The sequence below is a fragment of the Populus alba genome, chromosome 9 (assembly GCF_005239225.2).
Source record: "Populus alba chromosome 9, ASM523922v2, whole genome shotgun sequence".
In the NCBI taxonomy this organism is placed as follows: Eukaryota; Viridiplantae; Streptophyta; class Magnoliopsida; order Malpighiales; family Salicaceae; genus Populus; species Populus alba.
The window spans coordinates 5,538,583-5,553,656 of record NC_133292.1 but is presented as its reverse complement, the minus strand read 5'-3'; the positions used below and the strand labels follow the sequence as shown (position 1 = coordinate 5,553,656).

Below are 15,074 nucleotides of genomic sequence, written 5' to 3'. Positions count from 1 at the left end.
CTGGAAGTTAAAAGAGGTATTGAAGGGGGTAAAAACACCACTTGCGTACTCAACCATTGGGAGGTGAAAAAAGAACGATCGTAAATCCAATGCAGAGCCCCCTTAACGACCATTCTGATACGAAGATCAAAATACAGAAACAAAATCTTCGAAATGGCACCAGTTAATAATGGCACGAATTTAACGTAACATGTCTGAAAAAAGGGCTGTACCTTTGGAGAATGTATAAAAGCATATGGCCAATACGATAAATATAGTTAAATGGCTCTTACATAAATTCCCTAAACTCAGTATTATAATCTATTTTCTCACTATTAATGATGGCACAAATTAAAAACTGCTTTATTTAGCTGTTTGATTACACAGTTTTACACTCAAAATTTAAGATGAAACCCAAAGAAGGTAGTGTATCTGTCTTCTGCCTGGTATGACATGATCTGCTGTCATATATGATCTTGATGCTGATGTTGATCAGTGTCCTCTATGTTCTCGGTTTCCTCATCCTCGTGTTGTTCTAAGATGGTTTCTCCACCTTCATCATCTGCTGGAGATTCCTTCTCCGAGTCTGTTTTCCTGGAATCTGTGAAATTGCCGGCTTCCGTGGTATTGACCACAGTTGGCTGCTTCTCCATCATTCCAGACAGCGCCAAACTTGGAGACCACTCAAGAACTTCATCAATTATGTTGGACATCCGCTTCTGATACCTGCGGGACAAAAATTGCACTTTAGACTCAAGCATAGAAATAAGGATTTAAGAGGGGTTCATCGTGGCAATTTTTTATGCGAATGCTATAAAAAAGTTCCTGATTGAGGACACTAAACGAAATCAAATTGTAACACCACAAAAGCAAGATGGTAACTGGATAGTTCAAAAAACACATTGACTCGGGGTCTCAGTTTTGAAACAAGTGAAACAGACATGTAAAATAAGTTCACCATAATTCAAATTTTCCAAAATCATCTTGGTTCCTTAAGTCATCGTATTTTGTGCAAGGTGGGAAAGGCAACCTTTTCAGTCTACTAAACTTCGCAACAGGTGTACTCACCTTGCTCTAGCAGCTTCATCAGGGGCATGGTGCCTCAGCAGTAATATGACGAGCACAGCTACTAATGCATAGAAAAGTCTAGTTGTCCACTTGGGCCTCTCCTCCTCATCCTTATTCGGCCAGAAACGGAATAATTCTCCCAGAGTAGCTTCTTCAGCAAGGATGTTAGGGAAAAACCAAACACGCTTTCCAAGAATGAGGTATAGAACACCAAATACTGTGGCTCTCACTGCAAAATAAACAGTTAACCTCAATGACCCCTAGAAGCAGTTGAAGCAATAATTTAGTAATAGTTATCACTGTCAACTAAAATGACAATATTCTACCAAAAAAAAAAAAGAGAATAATGCAAAAATATGAACCATGATGTGCACTCATAAGACTAATTATAAAGAATGTAAAACCAACCACGCAAAGAACTTAGGACTCTAGAAAATTTAGAACAAACCAGGTTATAACCAGCGGGTGATCAGCTCATAGATAGAGCAGCACCAGAACGCTAAATCAAGTAAAGAAAATTTAGGTGGAAATTGTTTCTTTCATCTCAGAACTCAGTGAGAAAGAATCATGCCAATGGTTTCTCACAACATACCAGTTAAAGAGCATTAAATCAAACAATCACAGCTGACTTGAGCAACCAAATTACCCTGGATCTTGAAAAGATGATTGATATGGAGATGAACATCATTTAAGACTACTGAAGCAAATTTGATAATAATGGAAATTTCATGATGAGTTTTGCTAGGGAATGTCCTGCAATGATCTGCAACACTGACATCAAGAGAAAACACTCCTGATCTCCGAGTCACCACAGAAGCCCCAACTTCCACTAAAAAACAAAAGCACAGCCTGATGTTCATAGAAAAAGCATCCAAATCATACATTCAGATATCAAAAGGTAATGATGCCTCTTATGCCTCACAAAAACAGTTTGGTCATGCCACAAAACAGGAGCTTTATGAAAAAAGACACCATTCAGGTCATCACTAACACAGCATGCCCCATGAGGCCAGGTATAACTACAGAAGTTTCAACTTCAAAGAGTAGAGAGAGAGCAAAAGGCAAAGAGTGCATAGACTATAAGAGAGGAGATTTATCAACAGAAAGATGTACTTAATAAATACTCAGATGATAGCCTCGGTAACATCACCATCAGCTGTTATATTTGTTAACATGGTAAAAAATCCATCTGTGGAAATCATATCCTCCACCAATCCTAAAATCTAAATGTTATAAGGTTGTTTTTTGCCAAAACAATAAAAAAGGAAAGAAAAAAATAGCAATTACAAGAACATTAGGATAATGGGTTTTTCATAATCATTGAGTGCTAGGAAACCATATTTCTAAAAGTATCTACTGATATGCAAAAATAAGAGTACCCCCACATGTCCTGAAACTAGCACACACAAAGGGATCTCTTTTTTCAATAACTCCAGATACTGATTACTTGAACAAATTAATAAGAATGTAAATGTATGAATTTACACCCCTACCTGGCAGGTTTCTCTGGGTTTGATAACATTATTTCTCTAGTTACACGTTCAGAACAATTATTTCTCTCACAAAGGAAGTTTGAGGTAGAAACAAGCCAAGAAACCAAAATGACAAATAAACACCTTTTAGAGTTCAACATAAGTGGAAGTTTCCAACTTTCAAATATGAAAATATTAATAAGCTAGCAACAGAAATCTAGATTTTTAATCATAAACATTTGGTCAAATGTTGCTCCACATGTGCGATGATACTGATTTAGAACTCTAAACTAGGGTTTGATAAGTAGCATTGAGGTGCAGGAAGAATTATACAGTAGAAAAAAATATGAAGCAACAGAAAATGAGTCCTGGAGTACTTACATGAAAGAAGTGAGAGAATAAGCAAAAGAAGTCCAGCACAAGAGTAGAGGATTAATAGCTTGCACCGATGTGGGTATACAGGAAACATGCAAATTGCAAGAGTCAACACGGGCCAGGAAAGTGAGAGAAGTGTTTGCCATAATGGCCTCCGTTTTACAAACGCCCATGCAAAAAAGGCATCATTTGCTGAAAATACTTGATCCTACAAAGGACAACATAATGTTAATAACATGAGCTTGAGAAGCAACACAAAATAAAACTCTTAATTTCTTTTGACTACACAAAAAGAGAGACAAAAAGCACAAAACTGACATGGACAGAGACATTATTAAAGGGTGAATGTTTCTATGCAACACAAATTTCCCTATTCTTCTCATTAACAACCTTGCGACTCACCATGTGGATCCCAACAACTCAAAATTTTCCCACTATTAAAAAGGATATGAAGGTCAAGTTTGACAATTGAAAGTACACAACATTCTGACCTACATGATAAAAGGATACAGCATGTATGGGGGAAAAGTACAGCCATTCTTAGAAGAATGCAAGGGGAAAAATACCACTGACATGGCAGACTTATTAAATGTGAAAGAGAGTAATAGATGACCACGAGAATCCATTCTTTGAATCCATTCTTTTAACCACTACGCCTCAACATGCACAAGTCCCAATCTCTAAGCAATCAATTACCCTAATCACAGAGAAAATAGTAGTTTAAATTAACTTTTCATAATAAACAAGGATATATTAAATGCATGATGCTTAGCAATTTGCACAGTGAAGTCAAAAAATCAATAGCTTAGACAATTGATTGAAAGATCAATTAAGTTCATGCTAAAAATCCAAGTGCAAAATGAAACAACTTACAGGAAAGATCTCTAAATGTGCTGGCCAGGTAGACAACTTTTTCTTCCCAGGACGAACAGTTTTCACCACGCGATCACAACGCACTAAAAGGTTCTTGCTTAACAAAGTATTGGCAATTTCTTCAACCTCTAAATTATTATTTGACTCTAATATATCTTTAACCTCTGAATGATTTTTCAGAAAGCTTACAAAATCCTTTCCTCTAAAATATTCAACACGGGTCTCCTGTAAGACAGCCCAACGAGATACCAAATCCTTGTGATCTCTCACCTTCTCAGCAAACAACTGAAACACATCTTTTTTTGCAGCTTGTTTCTGAAGAGAGAAACAATCATACAAGTCAGTGAACATTAGAGAAGGAATGAAGTTGAAACCATCATTATGCATAAAAATGACCAGACCAAAGTTCACCACACCAACCACTCACCAGATATGGATGAATGTCAAGCAATAACTTACAAGTATAAACCACCATTACTAGTTACATGGACTAAAAATGTACAAGTAAGAATACATGCAACCTTTTTCAAACGATTTATAAGGCTGACGTACATTAAAAGCAAATTCCTAGTTAAAACAATTCTTGGCAGTTTTAACAAGCAAGCTACACCTTTTAACATAAGACCAGAATTTTGCAAGGACTTGACAGCCACTAAACACTCACAACGCACAGGACCATAAGAGTACAGCACAACATGGAAATTCCTATAAAAGTATTATAACAATGGACAAAGATACAAACATCGTTCATTTCATCTCAAATCGATAAAGTTCCTACAGATAAAATTAATTTTTTTATGAATTCACACAACGATCGCTAAAACCAATGCCAGATTCCTTCCTATTTGTTTGTTTAAAAACATATAGAATTCATACCAAAAAAAACCAATAATCAAGGAACAACAAAATATACAGTTAAGAGTATCCCAGAAATACCATTACTTGCAAGTTGCATCCTTTTTCTCTAGATATAATTTATAATCATCAAGTGTATACCAAGGAAAACACTACCAGTAACTGAGAATTTGTACATTGGGTTGTTTTCTCACAAGAGTAACAATGTAACTTCCATTTGTTTTGCTAACGAAAACGACAGTCTAAAGACCATAAATTGCGTTTCTTGACATGGGTTTCCAGGAACGGAAAAAAAGCATAAAGATCGAACTTGATGCAAATCAGACCCTTACCAAAGTTCGCATCTTTCAGGTCCCGCATAACAACAGAACACGTTATTCGGATTTCCTTAACACAAATGGGTATAAAAGAAGGTCACATTTTGACATACGTCTTTAATCAAGCACAGGAAAATTCTACAATTGCAATAATGGTTTCAATTACACGAGTCGTAACATAAAGATAATGACTTTATTTAAAAAAAAAAAAAAAACAGAGGAAAACCCTAGATCAGAGAGGAGGAGAGGACAAACCCTAGGAGGGGTATCAGAGTTCAGATCTCTGGAGGCATTAGTTACGGCCCCTGATGATCTTCGAACCCTTTTCTTGTCTGCTGCCCCTCCTGATTTCTTCATCTTTGTATGTGTGTTTTGCGTTTTAAGTTTTGTTTGCGTGTTCATATTTATTTTGGCACCGTCATATTTGTTTTTCATTTGTAATAAAAAAGTATTTTCACTCCCTTTCCATTTATAGGCACGATAGGTGTCTTTTGCTAGTGACTTGATATTTCTAGCACTGACCAATCAATGAAGTTTGGAACTACCCGACAATTTTTTTTTTAATTTTCTTTTTCCTGCTTGTTAAATTAATGAAATTGCACAGGCAAAGCAATTCTAGATTTTTATTCTTTTGGAACAGGCATCAACATCAGGTGCCTTGCCCCTCCCCCGTTACTTTTTTTATCGTCCTATATATTTGACCTCCATAATCAAGATTATGAGCATCGGTTGTTTGGTTCTTGTTCACAAATTTAGAATCAAACTTAAATTCCCTTCTGTAAAAAAATCTTATCTATCAAATTGAAAGTAGATGTTTTTACTTGAAATACGTATATTTCTATATAAAACAAACATTGTCCATCATGGATATTTGTGTGTGTGTGTGTTGAATCTGTCATGGAAAACTGTCCTCCTGAAAAGATAACCATGGATGGATAAATCCCAGTAAATCAGAGACACCAACATTCACTTGCGTTATAGAGGAAAACTAGCTGCAGGTTGGTCTAAATTGCAAACACTGAATTCCAGGTCACTATAGTCTTGATTTCATGTTCTTTTTCAATATTTTGGAAGCACGGTATCTAACACAGATCTACAGTGTTCGGCTCAAACCTCGAAGCATCTTGTCAACGAATCAATCGATAAGGTTTGTGTTCAGAGATTTTAAAACTGCAATAACCCCTCCAAGGATTTCCAAAGGAGTAGCTTTGAGGCTCTAGATCAATTAATGATCATGAACTGGAAATTAATCATGATTGCAGATGTACATGGTGGTCTGGACAGCTTGGTGTATTTTCAGCTAAAGGATGGATTTGCACATGGCTGCTAATTAACAAGAAGATAACGACGTGAATCCCTGCAGCATGTTACATTACTTGCAATCACTGATAGAACAAATATCATTTGTCAATTACATCTGATGAATACTTTACTACTAACCTCAACGGTGTTCTTAATTCCGAGAAGAAATTAAGGTCCATGTTTATGTATTAGCTGATTTAAATCTGAACCAAGTCCATCCCGGCTGCTTTACTGCACACATCTTGAGGCTTTTGAGTGTGGTCAAAAGCCACAGTATTTTATTTTTATATTTTGTCGGCATCTACTGGCCCCAGAATGTTGGGCTCTGTTTACTGTTCATTATCCTTACATATCATTTCACTGGTTCATGGCTTGCTGCTACAGATGTCCAGATTAAAACCATTTAATTAGCCTGGAAAGTATTGCACGATCAAGTGATCCATGACAAAGGAAAAAGGTAAAGAAATCGACCGGCATGTCGCTGAAAAGTGAGAATAACAGGCATACAGGGACCATTCTAGAGCACACCTCCTGGTTAGGAAGCGTGCAGCAGCAGCCTTTTCTCGTCGCATCATGGCTGTTCGGTGCATGAGCTCTGTCACCCACCGGAGAACCAACCAAGAGAAGGGCTAATTGATCGTATATAATCTGTATTCTCAACAATATTAGCATTATTCTCCGCCGGGAATCTCATTGAAAATGGATTTCACAGCTAGAGTCCAAGAATGGCTGGACGGACAGGCACTTTGCGCCGCTTGCATGAGAGGGACAGACGAAGGGGTGGCTTGCTGTCCATCGAAATCATTTAGGTTAGGATAATGTTGCTCGAACAGAGGCTTCCAGTAATGGCCTCTCATTATTTCTTCAACACTAAAAAATGTAGGGTCTACGTCTGCACCTAATCTCACCGCCAGATATTTTTTTACGTGTGTTTGCTTGTTTAGAAATAAATTTGAAACAATATCTTTTTATTTTTAAAATTAACACTTTAAAATAATTTAAAAATATAAAAAAAATTAAAAAAAATAAAAATAAATTCAAATAAATACGATTATTAACTTCCCATGTTTGCAAGGAAATTGTGGGTGCCATTTAGAGCGTGTTGGCAGTGTGGTAGCGGTTGCTTTTTAAATGACTTTTCGTGTCGAAATACATGTCAATGATGTTTTTTCATTTTTTAAAAATTATTTTTAACACCAGTACATCAAAACGATCCAAAAGGTACAAATTAAATTTAATTTTAGTAAAAAAAAAATTAAATTAAAAAAAAAAATTGTTTGAAATGCAATACCAAACAGTGTCTAAGACATCATTACGATGTGATGATGAAATCGACTGGTCGTGGCAGAACTAAGAGAGGAAAATAAATAATAAAAATACAAGATAAGTTACCTACAAGAGGTCTCTATCAATGCAGGCCTCGGAAATAAAAAGTAAGATCCTAAGTTGATACAATTTACAAAAATCCAAAGTAGATTACAGAATTTTGACCCATAATCAGATTCTGAAGTCAGACTCCATACTTTAAAAGTACAACAAACACATGGCTCTTGATTAATGTAGACGTCCCTTTTTTTTATACTGCGAAGAATTATAGAATGTTTTATTTATCTAATATTAAAAGTTGAATTAGAAAATATCTTCTTATAAACTTTTTTTTTTCTGTTTAGAAATGTAATTTAATAAGTTTTTTAAAGTAGTAATATTTTTTTTTATAATTTTAATACTTTGATATCATGAATTTTTAAAAAACCTATGTGAAAATACCAATCTCTATGTATTAGTAACGTGTTTAATCTGTTTTTTAAAACAGTTCTCAAATTGTTTTTTCTTTAAAAATATTAAATTAGTATAATTTTTAAGGTTTTTTAATAATTTTGATATAATGATGTTAAAAAAAAGAATATATTATTTTAATATATTTTTAATTAAAAAATATTTTTATAAAATCACGCGTTACCAAACGAAATTATATAAGAAAAACAACCCAAAAAAAACATATATATATAAAAACAGAGCCTTTAGTTTAGGTTGGTGTTTTGTTTTCTGGGTACCTGAGGTTTGTAGGCATATTTTTTTAATAGTAATAGAAAAGGCGAGAAAAGGCAAAAGGGGGTTGCTGTTTCTCTGCCTTCGTTGAATCCAACGTTAAGACAGAGAAAGAGAGAAAAAATTTAGATAGAGGGATAGTCTCTGCAAGATTAAAAAGAAAAAGGGGGAAAAAAAAGAGCTTCTTGACTCTCCTCTCTCTCTCTCTCTCTCTCTCATCATCCCTCATACGTTTAAAACCTTTTTGTCTTCCTGTTCACATTATTTCCTTCTTGCATTAATTTTTAATTAATTAGCTATTCAAGCTCATCCGGGTATTCTTCAGATTCTCCTTTCAAGTCTCCAAACCAACAGCATTTGAAGGTGGTTTTTTCTCCCACTTTTGTAATCTAACATGTCACTATTTTGTGCTGTAAATTTTCTTGATTTTTGTGGTTTCTTGATTTCTTCTGGTAATTAAGTTATGCCATGCAGATGTGTTTGCTTATTTTATTACCAAATTTGGTGTATGCCATTTTAGGTAGTCTTCGTGAATAGTTGTTGCCTGAATCTGCTTTTCTCTGTGTCGAACATAAATTTGTTCTCAATTTTGTTTATGGGTTTCTTTCAGATTCAAAGATTTGTACCAAAAGGTTCAGACTTTCATGGAGTTTTTTATTCCTTAAAAAATATTGACTTTTTTTTCTTGGAAGCAAAATAATGTTTATACAGTGACTTTGTTACTTGTGTTTGCTGCAGACGGATATAAAAACGTTAACCTTTTGTTTTGCTTTACTGGGTATTCTTGAAATCTTTACAGATCATCATTCTTTGCAAAAGTTGAAAGTTTGAGATAGAGATCTTGATCCATGGGTAATTGCTGTTTTACCCCTTCCGGGGCTTCTTCCTCTGAGAAGAAAGTCAAAGGTAAAAAGAAGCAAAATCCATTCTTTGGTGATAGTTATGCTGTAACCAATGGATCCGGAAATGTAGACAAGCTTTGGGTCCTGAAAGAACCCACTGGCAGGGATATTTTAGCACATTATGATCTGGGTCGTGAGCTTGGCCGTGGTGAGTTTGGTATTACATATTTGTGCACCGATGTAAACTCTGGTGACAAGTTTGCCTGCAAGTCCATATCAAAGAAGAAGCTGAGGACTGCTGTGGATATTGATGACGTGAGGAGGGAGGTGGAGATAATGAAGCATTTGCCTGCTCATCCAAATATTGTGACCTTAAAGGCTAGTTATGAGGATGATACTTCTGTGCACATTGTGATGGAATTGTGTGAGGGAGGAGAGTTGTTTGATAGGATTGTAGCGAGGGGGCATTACACAGAAAGAGCAGCTGCTGCAGTTATGCGAACTATTGTGGAAGTTGTTCAGGTTGGTGTTCTGATTGTGTCCAATTTCTTTTGGCTGTTTGTTGCAAGTATAGTTTATTGCTTTGTTATAGATTTTCAGTATGAGATGATGCTACCATCTCGAGCTTGATGGGACTAAGGATTTTCCTGATAGTCCTTTGAATTAAAATGATGGTGATGATGGATCCCTTGGTAGTTTGATGTTTGGTGTGTACTGCTGTTAATTTTTACCCTTCTTCTTCATTAGGCATAAAATACCCATTTTAAGATATGCTTCCTTATGCTGATAATGGCTTAACATGGAAACCAGTTGATTTCATCAATACTTTACCACAAACAAGTTAATTTTAAAGTTCCCGGATAGCCAGTGTCTTTTCCATTTTGATTTGCATTTCAATCCTTTTGATAGGATATGTAAATTCATAGGTTTCTTTATTTACTTTTCTTTTTCCATTTTCTATAAATTTATTGTTTTAGTCTGCCAGCTTTTAGATGTTTGTGAATACAGGATCATTTACAATTGGAATTTTCTATTTCTGCATTGTATTTGCAGTAACAGAAGTTTCAAGAAAGCATCATGTCATTTAGTTATTTGGTTTAATTACTTAAAATGATTTTCATAAGTTCTCCATTATTGGCTGATGGTGCTTCATATTCAGGCCTTCTTGTCATTTGAAATAATTGGATTTTCTTTTGCATGCATTTGCTCTGTAGATGTGCCATAAGCATGGAGTCATGCATCGAGATCTCAAACCAGAGAACTTCCTATTTGCAAATAAGAAGGAAACCGCTGTGTTGAAGGCAATTGATTTTGGGTTGTCAGTCTTCTTCAAACCTGGTATTGCATTGTATCTGAGCCAATTGCCTCCCTCAGCATATTAAATGGCATTTTGTTAATATTTCTTGAAATTAAGCATCAGCCATGATCTATGTCATTATTACATCTGCTATTCTGTCTGAAGATTCCTTTTCTTCTCTACAGGTGAGAGATTTAATGAGATAGTTGGAAGTCCTTATTACATGGCTCCAGAGATTCTAAAGCGCAACTATGGCCCTGAAGTTGATGTCTGGAGTGCTGGAGTCATTCTTTATATATTACTTTGTGGTGTCCCTCCTTTCTGGGCAGGTTGTTTTCCTGATTTGATTGTCTAATTATCTTGCTTGTTTGTTCAATGAGTGTTTCTGGATGGTTTTATGGTCTTCAATTTAAGACGGATAAAAAATTATTAAAGAAAGCTAATTAGCTCATGGAACCATTGTGGATTCTCACCCTTTTTCTGTTATGATCCTAAAGGGCATGAAAGTTATCTGCATGCGGTTTTGGCTCCTTGTTTTTAAAATCTTCCCAGAGAATTTTTTTTCTTGGTCATGCAGAAACTGAACAAGGGGTAGCGCAGGCAATTATTCGCTCTTTCATTGATTTCAAGAGGGATCCTTGGCCTAGAGTTTCTGATAATGCAAAGGATCTTGTGAAGAAAATGCTTAATCCTGATCCTAAGCTAAGGCTTACTGCTCAGCAAGTGCTTGGTAGTTCTTTCTTCTATTAATCCAATGTCTGCTATCTAGTTGCATGCCTATATGTTAACATGCAAATTTATACTGGCCTTTTGTTTGCAGAGCATCCTTGGATACAAAATGCAAAGAAGGCTCCAAATGTCCCCCTCGGTGAGACTGTGAGAGCAAGACTCAAGCAGTTTTCTGTGATGAATAAGCTCAAGAAAACAGCCCTGAGGGTAATGATTCTTGATTTTTTTGCTATTTAGCTTTGATTATGATGAAAACTTTTTTCATGTGAACTAGTATTATTCACTAAATTACGGCTGTGCGGTGCACATCTATACAATTCCTCCATCCCCAACAATCCTGCATCCTCTATTCCTCTTCGCAAAATAAAAAGGAGTGACATTTTGAGCTGTCCATCTGCAGGTGATAGCTGAACACTTGTCGGTGGAGGAAGTAGCTGGCATAAAGGAGGCCTTTGATATGATGGACACTGGCAAAAGAGGCAGCATTAACCTTGAGGAGCTTAGGGTTGGGTTACAAAAGCTTGGCCAAAATATTGCTGATGCAGATCTTCGAATCCTTATGGAAGCTGTAAGCATATTTGCCTTAGTGGCAGAAAATATTTCCTTTCTGGGAAGGAAAAGGATAGATTCTGTTATACCAGTAAATATCGTAATGAAATTCATGCAAAATTTGCCCCTTGAATTTTCTATGGTTTTTACAGGCTGATGTTGATGGTGATGGAGCTCTAAATTATGGAGAGTTTGTTGCAATTTCAGTTCACATTAAAAAAATGGGCAATGACGAACACCTGCATAAAGCTTTTGCATTTTTTGATCGAAATCAGAGCGGTTACATTGAGATTGAAGAGTTGCGAGAATCCTTGAATGATGATGTTGACACCAATATTGAGGATGTTATCAATGCCATTATGCATGATGTCGACACAGACAAGGTTAGTGTTATTTATGTATTTATTGTATTTAGATGTAAATTAATTACAAAAACAAGCCTTCAGGGCTTTCTCAGTCCTGAAGCTGTCAGTTTGCAGTATGCTTCTTGTTAGTTTCCTCGTTTCATTCTGTTGCCTGGAAATGCCTTGCTTGGTGTAAACATATGCATATCACACACATCTCTCCCTTCAGTTTGACTCCATATGATGTGAATGCTTTTCCCTCTCTGCTGTGGATGATAGAATGAGAATGACAGAATTGGTTGCTGATGTTTGTCTCTTGATATCACTATTGTGTGTAACACTCAGAATGTTTCTGAGTTTTGTGGCATCTCTTATCATCCTATGATTGTTGCTAAATTGGAAGGATAACCTCATTTTAATTCGACCCTGCAGGATGGGCGCATAAGTTATGAAGAGTTTGCCACGATGATGAAGGCTGGTACAGACTGGAGAAAGGCCTCAAGGCAATATTCACGGGAAAGATTTAACAATCTGAGCATAACTTTAAGGAGGGATGGATCATTGCAGGCAGCCACTTGAGGGTAGACAACTCCAAAAGCTCAGTCAGTGGAGAAAAAACCGGCCATTATTGTTTGGTCTATGAAGTTGTTCTCACTTTATATTTTTTCTTGTTTTATTTCTTAGGGCCTTTTGAATAGGTAGGAATAGTCGTAGTGTCCTTGATATGTTCAGAATTTGTTTGTCATGGGGGGTAGTTGCATGAGAAGAGGCACACAAAATGGTAGAGAAAGGTTGGCAAGGATGGACCGCAACATGTGTTTGTAAATATGCCATCATCAATTAGGCTTACATGTCCTGTTCATGTCAGAAACGACCACTTTCGATTATTACGTGGATGTCTTTTTGTCCTCCCTTTCTTTGCTTTTCTTTTGTTTGTTTTTGTTTTTGTGGTGTGTTTGTTGGATGAGTATCGTATTTGGACTAAGAAAGTTGAGATTTGGTTTGTTTATTTTGGCTAATCTCTCCTTAGTGGCGGTATCAAAACCCTATTGAGCCCAAAGCATGGTTTCTACTTTCAGCAGAAGTTGGAGGATAAGATGTTGCATTCTTTACTTTGTGATCGCCTGAACTTTTCCTCGAATAAGAGAAACGCCGGAACGAGTCTACAATCCAAATCTCTTCTTATGGAATGTATTTTATTTTCACAGATTTTGTATCATAATCGATGTCAACATCCTTATGATCCCTGTTCGTGCTCTGCCCTGGTTCTCAATCTCTTCTTATGGATAGGCTATACTTCACCCCGTCCTGATTAACCAGATGCTTGAACCCGAAACTTTACAGGCATTGTCTTTGTCTCGAGATATATCTGGAAGCCGTACACCATGTGATTTACAAATTCAGCAAGGTGCTGAATACCAAAAAGGTGTTGCCCAGTGAAGCTTCCGAACTCAAATCAAGAACAAAGTCTTAAGAACACACAACCCCGTTCACCCGAGTCACTGCAGAAAGGATTTCAAGATTCCCACCCATTGAGCTCCTAGATAAATCCAGGTTATCAAGGTTTCACTTGAGCCACTGGATACATCAGCCAAAACAAGGAAGGCCGAGCTTGACCTGAGATTTTATGGTAAATGGATGATAAATCCAGCTTTGCAGATCCATTGCCAGAACAACCTCTTTTCCATTCAAGAGTTTCTAAAACCTTTACTTTCTTTTCATTTCTTCGATGAAAGCGAGGGAAATCTTGTTGCTCTGCCACGTGGCTTGGTTCTCGCTCTTCTTCTTCTTCTTCTTTTTAACGTGAGAAATTGTGAGGTAGGTAGAGTTCGATGTATCAACGCATTCATAACTTTTTACCGTTAATGATTGACACGTGTACAAGTGTTGTTTAGTAATTTTTCCATTGCCTTAGAACTTCTTTTTTCTCTTTTGATTTTTATATTTTATTGGTTTGTATGATTAACGGAAGCGTTGGATTAATGAAACCTATAATTGAATTCCATTTTAAGATGATAATCCAACAATCTATGTTTATTTTTAGAGTTTTTCGTTGTCATGTTTTTCTTAATATTTGGTATTATTCAATTAATATCAGGGAAATTAAACATCAAATATACCCCAAGCTACTATGATAGTATCATCTTGCACCAGACTATTTTACTTTTTAATTACAACTCTTTTAGAATACTTAATAAAAAATATTATATTTTTTATAAAATTATGTTATTAAAAAAAAAGAGTATACTATGGGTGAAAATACACATGAGAATTCTTAAAAAAAAAAAAAAAGATAAAATTGATGTTTTGACAATAAAACTGAAATTACCAATATTTTAGGGTATTTTTTGTCATTTTTTATTTGAAAATATATTAAAATAATATTTTTTTTTTATTTTTAAAAAAAATTATTTTTACATTAACATATCAAAATAATTAAAAACATAAAAAAATAATTTTCAATAATTTTTTTTTAAAAAAACATAATTTTAATCACATTTCCAAACATGGATGGAATTAGATTCTATGCATGTTCTCGGGTAAAAACTATCACGTCTGTTTAATGGCAGTCCCTGTTATTTCAATTGTAGCTGTAAAAAAGTCAGAATGCATGAGATTTGAATTATAGGACAAAGTTAATTCTTCCATTCAATTCCTCTACCATTTTCTTTTAAAGTTAATGACCAAGGTCAACCTTGATCAAGATTTTGACCATTCAGAACATGCCACGTTCCTCTCTTAAGCTCATCTTGACTTTAACCTTAATTTCTAACGAAATTAAGGAAATGAAAAAAATAATACTGCAAGAATTTATGTTGATATCGAATAATACTAATTTTATCAAAAAAAAATTATTTAAAAAATCTCAAGCACAGAGCAAGTCAGTGATATATTCTAATTGATATTTTTACGTGTAATGGCGTCAAAGATCTCTGCAGGTTTGATTTGCTAAACTATTAGCTCCTTCCTGCCGTCTCTTCTCCAAGCCACTGTAGCGGTGTACTGCGCTACATTGGGTTAAA

General features: G+C 35.5%; 2 protein-coding genes across 2 annotated transcripts; one reads left to right on the top strand and one right to left on the bottom strand.

The window, feature by feature from the left end:
- Positions 1-222: 222 nt before the first annotated feature.
- On the bottom strand, positions 223-5,385 carry LOC118035139 (uncharacterized). The gene is made up of 5 exons (XM_035040647.2): positions 5,195-5,385; positions 3,768-4,082; positions 2,901-3,102; positions 1,048-1,276; positions 223-705 (listed from the first exon to the last, which is right to left on the bottom strand). Exons 1-5 carry the CDS (start codon positions 5,372-5,374, stop codon positions 444-446), a joined length of 1,188 nt encoding a protein of 395 aa, XP_034896538.1. The 5' UTR covers positions 5,375-5,385; the 3' UTR covers positions 223-443.
- A 2,895-nt stretch (positions 5,386-8,280) lies between these two features.
- On the top strand, positions 8,281-13,060 carry LOC118035140 (calcium-dependent protein kinase 8). Its single transcript, XM_035040648.2, has 9 exons — positions 8,281-8,653; positions 9,090-9,654; positions 10,347-10,470; positions 10,615-10,758; positions 11,007-11,159; positions 11,250-11,365; positions 11,559-11,726; positions 11,860-12,090; positions 12,484-13,060. Exons 2-9 carry the CDS (start codon positions 9,139-9,141, stop codon positions 12,628-12,630), a joined length of 1,599 nt encoding a protein of 532 aa, XP_034896539.1. The 5' UTR covers positions 8,281-8,653; positions 9,090-9,138; the 3' UTR covers positions 12,631-13,060.
- Positions 13,061-15,074: the final 2,014 nt, after the last annotated feature.

Bases quoted from the DNA above. Each gene is read 5' to 3' on its own strand.
- LOC118035140 (XM_035040648.2), top strand. From the start codon at position 9,139: ATGGGTAATTGCTGTTTTACCCCTTCCGGGGCTTCTTCCTCTGAGAAG. The intron at 9,655-10,346 runs GTTGGTGTTCTG...TTTGCTCTGTAG, and splicing joins CTATTGTGGAAGTTGTTCAG to ATGTGCCATAAGCATGGAGT. The intron at 11,160-11,249 runs GTAGTTCTTTCT...TTTTGTTTGCAG, and splicing joins TACTGCTCAGCAAGTGCTTG to AGCATCCTTGGATACAAAAT.
- LOC118035139 (XM_035040647.2), bottom strand. From the start codon at position 5,374: ATGAAAAACAAATATGACGGTGCCAAAATAAATATGAACACGCAAACA. The intron at 4,083-5,194 runs GTTTGTCCTCTC...TTCTCTCTTCAG, and splicing joins ACTCTGATACCCCTCCTAGG to AAACAAGCTGCAAAAAAAGA. The intron at 706-1,047 runs GTGAGTACACCT...TTTGTCCCGCAG, and splicing joins GATGAAGCTGCTAGAGCAAG to GTATCAGAAGCGGATGTCCA.